General features: G+C 39.1%; 1 protein-coding gene across 4 annotated transcripts in view; it reads right to left on the bottom strand.

Moving 5' to 3' along the window:
- MYO5A (myosin VA) overlaps positions 1-17,663 on the bottom strand; it is a 220,963-nt gene that overhangs the window by 84,774 nt on the left and 118,526 nt on the right. For all 4 annotated transcript variants that reach the window (XM_015142269.3, XM_015142271.3, XM_028850935.2 and 1 more), the window contains exons 10-13: positions 14,667-14,932; positions 13,772-13,853; positions 3,599-3,739; positions 967-1,092 (exon numbers count right to left, since the gene is read on the bottom strand). In XM_015142269.3, coding sequence (XP_014997755.2) covers positions 967-1,092; positions 3,599-3,739; positions 13,772-13,853; positions 14,667-14,932 — 615 coding nt within the window. The remainder of the gene's footprint in view (positions 1-966; positions 1,093-3,598; positions 3,740-13,771; positions 13,854-14,666; positions 14,933-17,663) is intronic.

Consider the following 17,663-nt stretch of genomic DNA (forward strand, 5'->3'; position numbering starts at 1 on the left):
TCTTAGAAGAGATTACAACAGGAGAGAGAATCAGAAGGAACAAATGAGGGTCTGATGGGGACAGAGGTGAAAAGCTGCTGATGGATGAAGGTGAAGGCTGGGGAAATATTGTATGATTTGGTAAAATGGGACGACTTGAGAAGGGACTATTTCTTTTCCAAAAATCCAGCAACTTCAGTTGTCTGCCACTCAAGAGGGTCAAAGCTTGCAAGATAAAACCTTTAGGTGGCCCTAGGGTCATCTCAAGGCTTCTAGATGGAATTAGGGCAGACTTAGAAAGTCCTCAATGCCTAAAGGAGACCCTGTGAAACTTACCCCAAGGCCTACACCACAATCTCCTTGAAATATAAATTACTCTCATTGCTTGTGATTTGCTAAGTACACTATAGAACTTGTGAAGCAGTAAGACAGTATGCCTTATTAGAAGGGACCCAGTGAATCAATTGCAGAGGGTGACAAAGGTCCACAATTGCTATTCTGAAACCCTTGAGATAAAGCTATGCTTTAGGACTTGGAATTTTTCAGGCATTTAAGATGTAGTATGTACATGCACCATTTTTTCATATTTCCAGCAAAATGGAAGGCAATGATCTGTAACAAAACATATTCATATTTCTACTGTGAAATATGTAAATATCCAGCCTAACTGTGATAAAGACAGACTATAAATAATCTCATGTTAATTCAGATCAGAGATCAGGTTTAGCTAAATGAGTTATAAAAAAAAAAAACAACTTAGTTTACAGAGTTTCCTCGATTTCAGAATTATAGACCCATACTTATTTCACAAATAACTCAATGTAGGTTAAAGGAAGAGAAAACCAACATGTCAACACTAAAGATTGCTGTCCCTTGAGCCCTGAAATGCAAACATCAGCAAAAGGAAAAAAAAAGATACTCCTGACTATTGGACTTTTTTCCACATTTAAGAATTCAAAAAGAAAAAATGATATAAAGCTTCCTTACTTTGTCAGCAAAATGTTGGATGATGAAAGCTTTGTTTGACAGACGAGGCTTTTCAAAGAGTGTACATTTGTTCAAATGTGTGTTGTACAATTTTTGGGCCCAGGTGTCATCTGTGCCTTTAGGCATCTATATTCATGGGAAAAAGGAAGAAAGAAAACAAGGTAAATACTGTGATTCTTCTAATGCATCAGCTGTCAAAAGATCTTTTTTTTGGCTTTACCTAAGAACTTTTACAATTCAGTTTAGGAGTTCATTCCTTCCACATTTCACTGTTAGAGGCCAACAACCAATTACTAATGAATACCATGACTCAGACCTTCTCATGGGCAACCCAGCCCAATCTTGGGGCAGTTCAATCTGCCTATAAGAAAAATCATGAAACAAATTTGTTGTTGTTGTTTTTTAAACAACAAAAGCTGGCCGGGCGTGGTGGCTCAAGCCTGTAATCTCAGCAAGGTGGGTGGATCACCTGAGGTCTGGAGTTTGAGACCAGCCTGACCAGAATGGTGAAACCCCCATCTCTACTAAAAATACAAAAACTTAGCCAGGCGTGGTGGCGGGCACCTGTAATCCCAGCTACTCAGAAGACTGAGGCAGGATAATTCCTTGAACCTGGGAGGAGGATGTTGCAGTGAGCAGAGATCACACCATTGCACTCCAGCCTGGGCAACAAAAGTGAAATTCCGTCTCAAAAAAAAAAAAGCTTCCCATGAAATATCAGGGCTATTATATATGTTTTCAAAATTCTTTTAAACAGAAAGACAAACATTACATGTTCTCATCTATTTGTGGGATCTAAAAATTAAAGCAATTGAACCCATGACTGTAAAGAATAGAAAGATGGTTACCAGAGGCTGGGAAGGGTAGCAGGAAGATGGGGGATGGCTAATAGATACAAAAAAAATTGGAATGAGTAAGTCCTAGTATTTGATAATTTAATTATACATTTAAGAATAAGAATATAATTGGATTGTTTATAACACAAAAGATGAATGCTTGAGGGGATGGATGCCCAATTTTCCATGATGTGATTATTATACATTGCATGCCTATACCAAAATATTTTATGTACCTCCATAAACGTATACACCAACTAGGTACCCACAAAATTAAAAATTTAAAAAAATTCTGCCAAATAAAGGTAACATTTGTACATAGTGAAACATTTCTATAATTCAGAAAGATATAAAACGGAGAGTAGTCTCCTCTTGCCATTTCCTCCAACTTAATTATTTCTTCCCCTCTCTCTTTTTTTTTTTTTTTTTTTTTTTTTTGAGACGGTTTCACTCTTGTCACCCAGACTGGAGTGCAACGGCACAATCTCGGCTTACTGCAACCTCTGCCTCCCAGGCTCAAGTGATTATCCTGCCTCAGCCTCCCAAGTAGCTGGGACTACAGGTGCACACCACCATGCCCAGCTAATTTTTTGTATTATTTTGTAGACGGGGTTTCACCATATTGCCCAGGCTGGTCTCAAACTCCTGAACTCAAATATCTACCCACTCAGCCTCTGAAAGTGCTGGGATTACAGATGTGAGCCCACCATGCCTGGCCTTCTTAAGTCTCCTTGAAGGCATGTATGTGAATAGGGTAATTTTACACACTCCTTGCATTGTTTTCAGCTTTGCAACAATAGCATTCTCTGCATTATTTATGGTTACTAGGTTGTTACTGATTTTTTTGTTATTATTATGACAACTGCCACAGTTTTCTTCTTACATGTATATACCTTGGATACTTTTGAAAGTGTAATCAAAGGTGGAATTCCCAGCAGTTCCATTCCTGGGTCAAGGGTATGTAGTTAAAATTATGATAAATGTTGTCAAATGTCCTATAAAGTATGTTGAATGAATTCGTGCTTTTCATCATGAGTATATATGCAATATTCATTTAGTATTATCAAATGAAAGTTATCAAGTCTAAATTTGCCTACTGGATGGGTAAAGAGTGGTGTACCATTTTTGCTTTGGTTTGCATTTTTTTAAATCTCAAGTGAGGCTGAGAACCTTTTCGTTACATGCATCCTTAATGTTGTAGGAAGTCTGGGTGCTTAGGAGGGTACACCTATGCTAAACTGTAACTTACTGCATATAAACTAAAGAGAAATAAAGAGAAAGAATAGGTTTGCCTAAGATCACTCAGTGGTAAAGCTGGGGATCTAATACTTTTTTCCAACATGCTGCACCTTTAAATATTAAAGATACAACTCCATCCCTTTCAAATATGTCAGTAATATGGAACAACTAGTTAGTTTTACAATTATAACTATTTAGAACTATTATTCAAAATATCTTCTGCACAGTTTCTTGCATTTCTTTAAATAAATTCTATCGCCGAACAAAAAGTACTAAACATAAACAAATTAATAACAAAAGTGGCTAAAATTGGTAGTATCTAGTGTCAATTTTTCATGCAATTTAGAATCGGCTGAAAAGAGGAGGGAAATTCTCCTATTTTCACCTGTAATTAGAACTCTTGGGGTCTAGTGTCCCTTCGGAATGAAAGCATTTTCCCTACTTGTCACCACAATGGCATTCCATGATATACTAATGAATCTCTCCTTGAACCCCTTACCTTCTGACCTTGATACATCTATTTTGATAAACCAAGTACCCCAGGAAATCATACATACCTTGCATTCCTCATCCAGTAAATCTAGAATGCCTAGTTTTGATTCTATAAGATTAATACAAGGCTGATTATCATAAAAATCTATGAGTGTCCATGGAATTTGTTCCTTCATATATTCTTCTTGCTCCAATTTGAAGACATGCTGAAATGAAAAAGAAAAAAAAGCAGTCATTACTGGATCATTGTAACAAAGAATGTAGTCAAGAAACAATGTTTATATAAAACACTAAGATGACACCAACATAATTTGAGATAATCTATGGCTTTCAACAACAACAACCTCATGGGAGAAGCATGATTTACACACAGAGAAAGCAAATAAAACAACAGGAAAACCTCAGCTACGTAGGATTCTTGGTGAACAAGTAAATCTAGGTATTTTAAATAGCTGATCAATGTAGCAATCTTTGTGATCTTTTGATTACGTATATTTTCAAAGCCACACTATGTATTTTTGGCTTCTTCAGTTATCGTACCATGCTGCTAACAACATGGGACACAGGAATGCCTTGGCTGGCATTTAACAACTATGTTGATGCCCTCCAGGCTACTGAACCACGCTGGGCAATGCTTTCAGCATAACAAAGTACTTCTCCTAAGGGACTGTGGTGCTGAAGTTCACGTGGCTCAGAATTAGTTAATAATTGGCCTTTCTCGTGACTGCCCTGATTATCTTTGATAGTCATGGAGTCTATGACTCACTTTTCTGGCTTCAGCCACTGTCCTCACCATTGCTTCTCATCTCCATTCACACAAAAATATGTATTAACTGTCTACTATGTGCCAGTCACTGCACATGGTTAACAACACAGACGTGGATGCTGCCCTCATGGAGCTTGGAGATAAGTGGGAGAAGCAGACAGAAACCAAATAACCATAAGGAATATAATCACAAGCTATAGTAATATTACAAAGGAAAATAATATGAGCTATAAGAGTAAGAGTCCTCATCTAGTTTGGACACAGGCTGGTCAGGGCAGGCTTCCCTGAGGAGGGCTGTGTGATCTAGTCTCTAAAGATGAATAGGAGCGAAGCTAGGCTGGGTGGGAAGGGCAATCCAACCACTGCCACAGCTCCTGTCTCAGGCTGCTGCCCAGCCACTGCCCAGCCAATGCAGCTGACACCACCACTTCTAGTCTCTACAGATGCTAATGACTGCTACTCATTCTTAGGGAGTTTCTGCCTTCCTTTACTTATCTCTTTGGTCTCCTTTGGTTCTTTCACAAATCTTGCTATTTTTGTGGGAAGAAAAGACTTTTGTGATGACGACGAAACAACCCATATTTTCTAGGACCCCACACCCTGTGAAACTTACATGCCACAAGATCTCCAATGAATACTCTCCTCATGTGTCTGGAACTTTCCCACTTTATTCTGTACTTATTGTAATGCTACTCTTGGCTCATTTGCACTTTTTTTTTTTTTTTTGAGACAGAGTCTTGCTCTGTCACCAAGGCTGGAGTACAGTGGCACAATCTCGGCTCACTGCAACTTTTACCTCCCGGGTTCAAGCGATCCTCCTGTCTCAGCCTCCCGAGTAGCTGAGACCACAGGCGCGTGCCATCACGCCTGTATAAATTTTTGTATTTTTAGTAGAGACGGGGTTTCACCGTGTTAGCCAGGATGGTCTCAATATCCTGACCTCGTGATCCGCCCGCCTCTGCCTCCCAAAGTGTTGGGATTACAGGCATGAGCCACCACGCCTGGCCTCATTTGCAGTGTTTACAGTCTAACGAGCTATTATAAGCTTTAACAAAAAACAGTCATCCATAAGAATATTTATGTCATGCTAATAATGAGGAAAGAGAGAGACCCTCTCATATTGTTTTATACTCAGTACCTGTTTTAAGAAAAAAACAAGGAAGTAAAACCAAAGACAGGCAGCCCGGCGCCAGGCCCAGAACCAGGCCTGGGCCTGCCTGGCCTAAACCCAGTAGTTACAAATCAACTCATGACTTAGAAACCGATGTTCCTGACATTGTATAGAACATTGTGAAACTCCCTGCCCTGTTCTGTTTCACTCTGACCACCGGTACATGCAGCCCCTGTCACGTATCCCCTGCTTGCTCAAATCAATCATGACCTTTTCACGTGAAATCTTTAGTGTTGTGAGCCCTTAAAAGGGACAGAAATTGTGCACTCGGGGAGCTCGGATTTTAAGGCAGTAGCTTGCTGATGCTCCCAGCTGAATAAAGCCCTTCCTTCTACAACTCAGTGTCTGAGAGGTTTTGTCTGCGGCTTGTCCTGCTACATTTCTTGGTTCCCTGACCGGGAAGCGAGGTAACTGACGGACAGCCGAGGCAGCCTCTTAGACGGCTTAGGCCTGCCCTGTGGAGCATCCCTGCGGGGGACTCTGGCCAGCCTGAGTGACGCAATCCAAAGACCGCTCCTGAGTAGGCAATTGTCCCGGTGGAACACCTCATCAGAGCAGCGCGTAGCAGGCCCCCACAGAGGATTAACACAGTGGCTGAACACCGGGAAGGAACTGGCACTTGGAGTCCGGTCATCTGAAACTTGGTAAGACTAGTCTTTGGAACTTGCCCCACTCCATTTGAGTGGAAGCGTGGCCTGATCACCCACAGTGTACCTGTATCGGCACTTTTGTTCTGGTTTTGACTTGACTTGAATTGCTGGATACTTTGGTTTTGGTTTTGACTTGGATTAAATTTCTTGGTACTCAGATTTTGAATTTTGTGGTGTTCTGATTTTGGTTTAGTATAAACAATAAAAGCGTGTGTGTGTGCCCTCTTTACCTGTTCTTTGTTTTGTGGTGAGTGTGTGTGGTGTGAGTGTAGTATTTTGTCTTGCGAAAACATGGGTCAGGCGCAAAATAAGCCCACCCCACTAAGAACTATGTTGAAAAATTTTCAGAAAGGAAAAAAAAGTGGGGGGGGAGCAGAATTTATATAAAAAGAATGTTATATGGTAAATTCTTGTCCTGAAATAAATTAACTGGTTATTAAAAAAAAAAGTTTGTAATAAGTCAGAAAGTTGAGACATGTCAAAAAAAATTGTCTGCAAAAGACGTAAAAAAAGAAAAGTTATAAAAAAAATTTTATGCAAAAAAGTTATATAATTTAAAAGTAATAAGGCCTCCTGAATACTACTGAAAAAAAAAACAGTTTATGTGCAAGGTATATAAAAAAAGGTAAACTATACCTTTAGCAAAAAAATTATAAAGAGGCATAAGAATGTGGATTTTTACCCTACATTAAAAGGTCAAAAAAATTATTGTTTTGAAAGGTTAGGCAAGTTTTAAAACCTTAATTGTAAAGAAAATTTTGTGTGTAAACATCATAGCTAAAGTTAAAAAGGCATCATCCAGTTTGTCTGTAAACTGGACATTAAAGTAAAAATGCAACAGATTTTTCTTAAAACATCAACCTGCTCTTTAACAAAAACTGTAAAAGGTTAAAAAGAGTCTATAAAGTCTTACCTTATGGTGAAACATGAAAAATTAGATAAATATGTCTATAAGGTTTTGTTAAAATTAATAACACACTAATATAAAGGTAAAATTTAGCTTATCCGGTATAAAAATCATACAAAAAGCATTATTAAATATAAAATGGTGTTTAGCTTTTTTTTTTAGTCCAAAAACTAATAAAAATAGGTGCTAAAGGAAATGTTCATTTTACTAGAAGATCATAGAAGTTAAAGACTTAAAACAAACTTTGGCAATTAAGACGGCATACCAGGATGCAAATGTCTGGTTGGAATGGATGAAATATTCCATCTGCACGTTAAACAAAAGCAATTGTTATGCTTGTGCACATGGCAGGCCAGAGGCCCTGACTGTCCCCCTTCCACTGAGGTGGTCCTCCAGTCGACCAGGTGTGGGCTGCATTGTAGCTCTTTTCCAGAATTCTACAGCCTAGAGTAATAAGTCATGCCAAGTTCTCTCTGCTATATCCTGAAGTCCCTGCGGGTCAGCCCCCGAGGGCCATCTAGCTTCCGTCTCCCACCACTAAGTTCACTTTGTGTCTCTCATGGCAGAGAGGAGACTTAGCATTCCTTGGAGACCTGAAGGGATGCAGTGAGCTTAAGAATTTTCAAGAGCTTATCAAGAGCCCTTGTTCATCCCCAAGCGGATGTGGGGTGGTATTGTGGTGGACCTTTACTGGGCACTCTGCCAAATAACTAGAGTGGCACTTGTGCTTTAGTCCATTTGGCTATCCCTTTCACCCATGCATTTCATCAACCAGAGGAAGAAAAAATAATAATAAGCCGTGGTAAAGCGAGAGAAGCCCCTTATAGGTCTTTCAACTCTCACATCTATTTAGATGCAATTAGAGCCCCGCAAGGAATACCAAATCAATTTAAAGCTTGAAATCAAACAATTACAGGATTTAAGTCAATATTTTGGTAAATGACAGTCAATAAAAATGTAGATTAGATAAACTACATCTGTTACCACCAACAACAATGAGCTTTTCATGAGTTAAAAAGAAACTCACGTCAGCCCCAGCCCTGAGGCTACCTGACCTGAGAAAACTCTTTACACTCTATATGTCAAAAAAAAAAAAAATGGCAGTTGGAGTTTTCACCCAGACTGTAGGGCCCTGACCAAGGCCAGTGGCTCATCTCTCAAAACAACTAAACGGGGTTTCCAAAGCCTGGCCCCCATGTCCAAGGGCCCTGGCAGCAACGGCCCTGTTAGCACAAGAAGCAGATAAGCTAACTCTTAGGCAAAACCTAAACATAAAGTCCCCCCATGCTGTGGTAATTTTAATAAATACCAAAGGACACCATTAGCTAATAAATGTTAGACTAACTCGATACCAAAGCTTACTCTGTGAAAATCCCCACATAACCACTGAAGTTTACAACACCCTAAACCCCGCCACCTTGCTCCTGGTATCAGAGAGCCCAGTTAAACATAATTGTGTAAAAGTACTGGACTCAGTTTATTCTACTGGGCCCAACCTCCGACACCATCCTTAAACATCAGTAGACTGGGAGCTGTACGTGGATGGGAGCAGCTTCGCCAGCCCCTGCAAAGTGACTCTGAAAAAACAAGCCCTGCTCCAGTCACACCCGGAAGCTGACTGGTCCACGCATGGCTGAACCATGAGGAAACTCATCACAGGACTCATTTTCCTTAAAATTTAGACTTGTACAGTAAGGACTTCAACTGACCTTCCTCAGACTGAGGGCTGTTCCCAGTATATATATATATATATATATATATATATATATATTATATATATATATATTATATATATATATATATATTATATATATATATTTATATATATATATAAAGTCACTGAGGTAGGACAAAAGATTGCTACAGTCCTATTATTTTATGGTTATTATAAGTGTATCAGGACTCTAAAAGAAACTTTATATAATGCTATTTTATCCAAGGTATGTAGCCCAGAAAATAACCAACCTGAGGCGTGTTATGACTCATTTTAAGCCTCCCATGATCACAGTTTTTAAAATAAGACTAAGGACTGATCCTTTTCTAAGTGACACAAGTAAAGTAATAGCTAGGACAGAAGAAAGAGGGGTCCCCAAAAATGTAACCTTAAAATTTGATGCATGTGCCACTATTAACAGTAAGCAGCATAGATTGGGATGCAGTTCTCTAGATTGAGAAAAAAGTTACACAACAGAAAATAAGTATATCTGTCAAGAATCATATTTATGTGAAATGTGTCAATACTGGTCTTGTGTCATTTAGGCTACTTAAAATAAAAATTAAAAAGATCCTGTTTGGCTCTAAAAAGAAAAAGTCAGCCCCTCCTACACGAGTGGGAGCTGCAACCCTTTAGAATTGGTAATTACAAACTCCTCAGACCTAAAATGAAATTTAAAAAATACTTAACATTAGGCATTGATGAAAAAGAACTAGATCCTAGCGTAAGCATCCTAATAAAAGGTGAGGTTCAAAGACACTCTCCAGAACCAGTATTTCAGACTTTCTATGATGAACTAAATGTGCCAGCACCAGAGATTCCAGGAAAAAACTAAAAATTTGTTTTTGCAATTAGCCGAATATGTAGCCCAGTCTCTAAAAGTCACTTCATGTTATGCTTGTGGAGGAACCGTAACAGGAGATCAATGGCCATAGGAAGCCCAAGAATTAGTTCCTACAGACCCAGTTCCTGATGAATTCCCGGCCCAAAAGAACCACCCTGACAATTTTTAGGTTCTAAAAGTCTCAATTATTAGACAGTACTGCATAGCTAGAAAAGGAAAAAGATTCACTAATTCTGTAAGGCAGCTTAGTTGTCTTAGGCAAAAGCTGTATAATAGTACTGCAAAAACAGTACCACCCAGAATTCCACCAGGACTAGACTGCCCCCACCGGGTTATACTGGATATGTAGACATAGAGCCTACGCTAAGCTGCCTGACCAGTAGACAGGTACTTGTGTTATTGGCACTATTAAACCATCTTTCTTCTTACTGCCCATAAAAACAGGTGAACTTCTGGGCTTCCCTGCTTATGCTTCCCGCGGAAAACGAAGCATAGCCATAGGTAATTAAAAAGATGATAAACGACCTCCTAAAAAATTATATAATACTATAGGCCTGCCTCTTAGACACAAGACGGCTCATGGGAACACTGGACCTCCATTTACACGCTCAACTGAATCATACGGTTGCAAGCTGTTTTAAAAACCATCACTAATAAAACCAGTCAAGCCTTGACTATTCTGGCCCGGCAAAAAACAAAAAACTCAGATAAAAAAATGCTATCAAAATAGACTGGCTCTTGACTACTTGCTAGCAACTAAAAAAGGGTCTATAAGAAATTTAACCTTACTAATTACTGTCTACACATAGATAACCAAAGGCAAGTAGTTAAAGACATAGTTTAAAATATGACAAAACTGGCACATGTACCTGTGCAAGTGTGGCACGGACTTAATCCGAGAACCATGCTTAAAAATTAGTTCCCAGCACTAAGAGAATTTAAAACTCTTATAATAAAAGTTATAATAGTAATAAAAACCTGCTTACTGCTCCCTTGTTTGCTACCTGTAGTTCTTCAAATGATTAAAAAATCTTCATCGCTACCTTAGTTCACCAAAATGCTTCAGCACAAGTGCACTATATAAATCACTATCAATCTATTGCACAAAAAGACATAAGTAGCAAAAATAAGAGTGAGAACTCCCACTAATAAAAAGTGAGAGTCTCAAAAGGGGGGAATGAGGAAAGAGAGAGACCCTCTCATATTGTTTTATATTATTTTATACTCAGTACCTGTTTTAAGAAAAAAACAAGGAAGTAAAACCAAAGACAGGCAGCCCGGCGCCAGGCCCAAAACCAGGCCTGGGCCTGCCTGGCCTAAACCCAGTAGTTACAAATCAACTCATGACTTAGAAACCGATGTTCCTGACATTGTATAGAAGAACATTGTGAAACTCCCTGCCCTGTTCTGTTTCACTCTGACCAGCAGTGCATGCAGTCCCTGTCACGTACCCGCTGCTTGCTCAAATCAATCACCTTTTCACATGAAATCTTTAGTGTTGTGAGCCCTTAAAAGGGACAGAAATTGTGCACTAGGGGAGCTCGGATTTTAAGGCAGTAGCTTGCTGATGCTCCCAGCTGAATAAAGCCCTTCCTTCTACAACTCGGGGTCTGAGAGGTTTTGTCTGTGGCTCATCCTGCTACAATAAGAAAGCAAATTTCTTCTGTTCTTCTGATTAATGAGAAGGCAAATAGGGCACCATATGTCAGCAGGACACCCTGACTGATGGTACGAGTATCTTCCAAAACAATGCGCTCTGTTTTTAAAAATTTCATTAATTTATATGCAGTCTCAATATTGACAACAGAAACACTGCTCTAGACATTAAATAGAGCATTATTTCCCACACACATCTCCATGTCTTGTTTGGAAAAGCTCCTGGGGTCTTTAAAATTTTGGATGCTCAATTGTCAAAGAATACGGGCATGTAGTTCAATATGGCAAGAGATTCTTGGTCAATATAGTAATGCCTTCAAACACTAAGCATGCCAGTCACGGGGTTTCTCATGCTGACTGCCCCCAACTACATCCCCAGATCGGGTAACAGCCCTATGCAGTCAAGTTCTTTATACTGTGAGACCCCACGTTCCTAGTCACAGCTGACTAAACCAGTGTGGGTACGTGAGGGCAGTCTCCTGCTAGAGACCTCTGATGAAAAACTCAACAGTGTTAATCAGATTCTCTCTCTCAGGTATTTGAACTGCGAAACAAGAAAATAATTAGGCAATGAGTAATGGGAGTTGAAGCTGAAAGAAGCCAAAATGAGTGGGAGATAAGCGAGTTAAGAGGATGAGAAGAGCATTCCAACCACTGCTGGGTTCACGGGAAGTTTAGAGTGAGTGAGAAAGTAGAGAGCTTGAGGTGGAGAAGATGTATACAGACTAGAAGGAAAGAACCTGCCATAGGATAGGAAGAGGGGGCAGAGCAGTTGTGCAGAGAGAATCAAAGATGCAGAATGTTAAGGGGGTATGTGAAGAGAGAAGGAGAAACAGGTGGATAGAGACAGAAAGCAGGAAAGAGGAGGAGACGCAAGAGACCAAAACACACATGCAGACAGGAGGCCCCTGAAAAACAGACAAACTAGCCAGTTCCTAAAGAGGCTGGCATTGCTTCCTTCCATTCCAGTCACTCTGTGTGGAAACAATCGGAAAGAGTGGAAGACTGTGGCATTAACTAAGTATTAAGAAACTCAGAAACACCTTGAGAAACGGTAATGCTCAGTTTAGTTTCTGGTAGGTTTTTATTAATTTTTTTATGCAGAGATGAAAATCATATTAGTAGTCATCTTATTATGGAAACGGTCATAGGCCTAAGGTTTTAAGATCACTTCTACGTTATTTCACTGTGGTAAGAAGCTTAATTTGCTAAACAAAGATGGTTCAAGTTTTTATCATAGTATATGGAACATGTAATCAAACAGTCTAAAAGGTTTTATAATGGCAAGCTGCAACTCCTTGTCCCATCTCTCCCCAACCCCAGTCTCGCTCCCTGGAGGCAACCATTTTTAATTCCCTTAGCTATTTCTTCTGATATTTACCTACATATTTCTAAAGAATGTGCTTATCAGCTACCTTCTGATTTATCACTATGAAACATCTACTGATTTCGTTATGACACAAAAGAGGCTAAATTCACATACACTACCTCCATCCCACTCTTCCACTATTCTCCCCATATTAATATTTTTAGATCCTCTTTTGTTTTTTACCAAATTTGTAACTTGCAATGTCTTTAAACATCTGGTTTTTGTGCATCAACTACAAACCATACCACTTGACCTCTCTCTTTACAAGATGAGGATTTATTAAGGGTGTCTTTCCTGCCCTTCAGCTCTATCTTCTAATTCCTATGGGTGTCTCATTTTAATATTTTCTTTCATCAACACTAAGAATCACTCCCACTCTTGCACTTAGAACTGTGCCTGGCACATGATGGACACTTTACATATTCCAACCCATTTAAGCCATAAAACCACACACAGCAGGTACTATTATTATGTCCATTTTATAGATGAGGAAGTTAAGGCCCAGGGAGGTCAACTAACTTGCCCAAGATCTCCTGGATAACTGACACAGGGTAGGATTCCAACTCACACAGTTCACCTCTGGGCTCTGTGTCCTTCATTATCACAATCTGCTGACTCTGATTTTTAAGCATCTCTGAATCTCCCAACACCACGGTACTCCTCTAAGATATTTAATATTACTACTTCACAAGAGCCACTCAAAATATTCCCATTGCCATTGCCTCAGTGAATGTCCCAGACTGTTGAAAAGAGAATATGTAAAATTCTGCTTTTTAGTTCTGACATCTTGCTAATATAGCAAGTAAGCATTAAGACAGTCATAATTCCACATACAATTAACTTCAAAATAACAAACTGAAAGATATCCCTGGGCTCAAAGCTTCATACTCCCAAGCAATTACCTAACACACTGCCTGCTTCTTTCAATCTATTTGTCCCAAATTTTCATTATTATCAGACAGCAATCCAAGGATAGCCTTGAATCCCACCTGGCCCATAAAACATTTTTCTAATGTTGTACCATTCATTAATCATCAGTTCTAAATTCCATATAATAATTATAATTCACAACTTCATTTCAGGGATAAGCTTTTAAACAAAGACTAGGAATTCAAGAGAATAATTTATAGCAGAATATTATTTAAGGAAGAACATTCTTACCATATTGAATTGTTGCTGTAGTTTTTCATTTGCATAATTTATGCAAAACTGTTCAAAACTATTTATCTCAAATGTTTCAAATCTGTAACCACGAAGATAATATGGAAAGGGGAGAAAAGGAACAAAAAGCTTTTTAAAAATATTCAAAATATACACATTACGAAGAAAGAAATGGGACATCCCCCAACATTGTAAAACTTTCTTTCCATATCAGTGAAGATAAAAATTTATAAGTCAGTAACAAGAAATATGTACCCAGCAGATGAGCATCAGCCATGCAGCGGAGAGGCTTTTTTTGTTGTGTTTTGTTTTGTTTTGTTTAACGGCCCTAGCATGCAGAGGTGTTCAACACTATGAGTTTTTGAGGGCTCATTCACCCCCAAGTGGGGAACATCAGAATTATGATAAACCCATTGCTCTTGCCAATTTACTGACTGACAGTGTTACACACACATAGGAGGGAAATAGGAACAGAGATCCTACAGGTTCTTTTGAAAAGAGAACCAGAGAATGAAAAATTAAGTATGAAACAAGCACAAATATGAGGGGAGGATTTTAATAGCTAAAGACAGGTACTCAAATAAGACAAACTAGCAAATAAAATTAGATTTTTAGAATTTCAGTGATAATTTACCACATGAGCATCTGAAAACCAATTAAGTCTATGCACTAGCTAAGTAAATTAGCTTCAGATTTGAAGCATTTTTTTTTGTTTTACTTAAATTTTAAGCAACATGCAATTGCATCACCATCATCAAGGTATTCTTCAATTGTCGTAGGCAAAGTCTCCCTTCTCTTTACCAGTAGGAAACAGAATCAAATGCCCACTTAGACTTACTAGGTAAGTTCTAGAAAGGAATGCTCTCTGGCAGACCAATTAGCCAAATATACTCACCCGTAAATGTCCAGCACACCAATAAAAGAGTGCTGTTTGACAGCAGAATGGAGAGCCTGATTGACATTATCTACAATCCAGTTAAAAAGCTTGGCATAGATGTGCTTGGCCAAAGCATCACGGGCATTTGTGGCCTGCAGCTTGGAGATGGGCTTGATGTACGTCTCTGTGGCAGTAGCCAGCTTCCGATGGCAGAGCCAGTGACACATCTCCTCATAGTCCACACCCATGAGGTCACAGAATATGCAGAGAGGTTCATGCTTGGGCTGCCAAAAGATAATGAGTTATTTCCTATGACCAGATAAATCAAATAAGAATCTCCTGGAAAATGTTAACAAAGAGTTAACAAATAAAATTCAGCAATTTCTTTGTTACAACAAACACCAAGATAACTCAAAGTTGATTAGTGATAATAAACACATTCATCCATTAAACTGGCATCCAGGCAGCATTTTGCAATCTCTTCTGGGGCTCACTTCAAAAATTACTTCTTCCTTTAACTCTTCATAGTATTTGTTTGTATCTCTCTTAAAGTACCTTCATTCATTTGATCAAAAAATCAGTCAGTTAGTCAACAATTATTTACTGAGTGATACTATGCGCCAGACAGCAAAAGCAAACATGGTCCCTGCCCTCCTAGAACTTACAGTCACTCGGGAAAAATGGAAATTAATCAAATGATTGCTCCCTAAAATGAAAAATACCACAAAGACCAAGGACACTATGCTGAGTCCATGTGAGAGGAATATGCTCCGTTTAGGAAGCAGGAGACAGTTCCCTTGAGAAAAGGAAGGTGCTAACTGGGTGAAAGGGGGAGAAAAGGACTTTCCAAGCCAAGGAAACAGCTGGCAAAAATATTCTGTGGTAGGAAGGAAATCACCTATAGGAAGGATTGAAGCTGAATGAGGGAGAAAATGTGAACTGAAGTCACAGAAACAGACAGAGGCTATACCCCAGCTGGTCTTTATCCTTAGAGAAATGGGAGACCACTGAAGGATTGTAAGCAGGTAATTTGACAGTTATCTGTGTGACTTTTTAGATCAGAATGACTTTCATGACTTACATATCCCTGTACCCCCTAGAATATCTTCCAGGAGCCTTGCATGAGTAGGTGTTTGATAAATACTTGTCTATTTTAATCCATGTTAGTACATTATATTTTTCAACATCTTCAATCACATGTATCAGTGGAATCTGACAACATTTCTGGGGAACAGGCAGGGTGAACATTGTCTCTGGTGGATAAATGAGGAAATAGGATCCAAGATAACAAATAGCTTTGTCAAAAATCAGCTGGCAATTGACGTCAGAGTTGGCATTAGAACCTGGGTCTCCTGACATCCTCATCTGTAGACTCTTCACACTCAAGCACCCGTCTTCCTTCTTTCATCCCCCTTTCGCCCAAGTAATCACTTTAGATACAAACTAGCACCACTGCCTGCTCAACTCCCTTACATAAGCAGCCATATACATGTACGTGTTTAGAGTCTGACATCATTTAGAAGTGGGTCAGGCGGGGCCAGGTAGCTCACGCCTGTAATCCCAGCACTTTGGGAGGCTAAGGCAGGAGGATCAGCTGAGCTCAGGAGTTTGAGACCAGCCTGGCCAACATGGTAAAACCCTGTCTCCACTAAAAATACAAAAATTAGCTGCTTGTGCTGGCGGACACCTGTAATCCCAGCTACTGGGGAGGCTGAGGCAGGAGAACTGCTTGAACCTGGGAGGTGGAGGTTGCAGTGAGCTGAGACAGCACCACTGCACTCCAGCCTGGGTGACAGAGTGAGACTCCATCTCGATTTTCTTAAAATTAAAAAAAAAAAAAAGTAGGTCAGCATTCTGTAAACATATTCTACTTGAATGTTGTTACCATATTGTTCTATTACATCAAGATGGTTAACGGTTTGGTTTAAATTCTCCACAGCTTTACTCATTTTTGGACTTCACCTATCAAAAATTGAGAGAAGTCAATCATCTCCCACTCTGAGAGCAAATTTGTCTCTTCTTGTGGTTTCTGTTGATTTTTGCTATATATCTTTTGAGGCTATGTCATTAAGTACATAGAAGTTTAGCACTATTACATACCCCTGGTGAATAAAATCTGTTCTCTTTAAAGATGGGATTTCATTCTGTTGCCCAGGCTAGAGTGTGGTGGTACAATCGTATCTCACTGTAGCCTCAAAATCCTGGGCTCAAGAGATCCTCCTGCCTCAGTCTCCTAGGATTACAGGCAGACACCATGCACAGTGAATAAAATCTTTATCATTGCAAAGTCACTCTATTTCCTTCTAGCACTGCTTTTGGCCTCAAAGTCTATTTTGTTCAATACCCGCACAGTGCTGCCAGTTTTGCCCTAGCTAGCATGTCTTTTCTAAACTTTTTTTTTCAAACTTTCTGTACCTCTATAGTTTAGGAATGCTTCTTTAAAAAGTATATACCTGAAACTTTTTTTTTCTTTTTTTGACTTTTATTTTAGAATCGGGGGGTTTGTGCATAAGTACATAATAAAGGAATATTGTGTGATGCTGAGGTTTGGAGTATAAACGAATCCATCACCTAGGTAGTGCACATAGCTGCCAACTGGTAGTTTTTTTCAACCATTACCCTCTCTTGTATTCCCCCGTGTCTGTTGTTCCCATTTATGACCATGTGCAACCAATGTTTAGCTCCCACTTACGTGAGAACATGTATTTGGTTTTCTGTTTTTGCATTACTTCGGATAATGTTTTCCAGCTGAGTCCATGTTGCTGCAAAGGGCATGATGTCATTTTTTTTTTATGACTGGGTAGTATTCCATGGTTATATCTGAATTTTTTTAACCAGTCTAACAATCTAAGTCTTTTAGCTGGAGCATTTAGTCCATTTTTAATTATTTCTATCTTATTTTGTTCTTTTGGTTGTCCTGTTTTTCAGCATTTCTTTTTCTCCCTCTTTCTTGCCATATTTTGATTTTTTTCAATCCATTTTCCTCTCCACTAGTTTGAAAGGTTTACTTTGTTA

Source organism: Macaca mulatta, chromosome 7 (genome assembly GCF_049350105.2).
Source record: "Macaca mulatta isolate MMU2019108-1 chromosome 7, T2T-MMU8v2.0, whole genome shotgun sequence".
NCBI lineage: Eukaryota > Metazoa > Chordata > Mammalia > Primates > Cercopithecidae > Macaca > Macaca mulatta.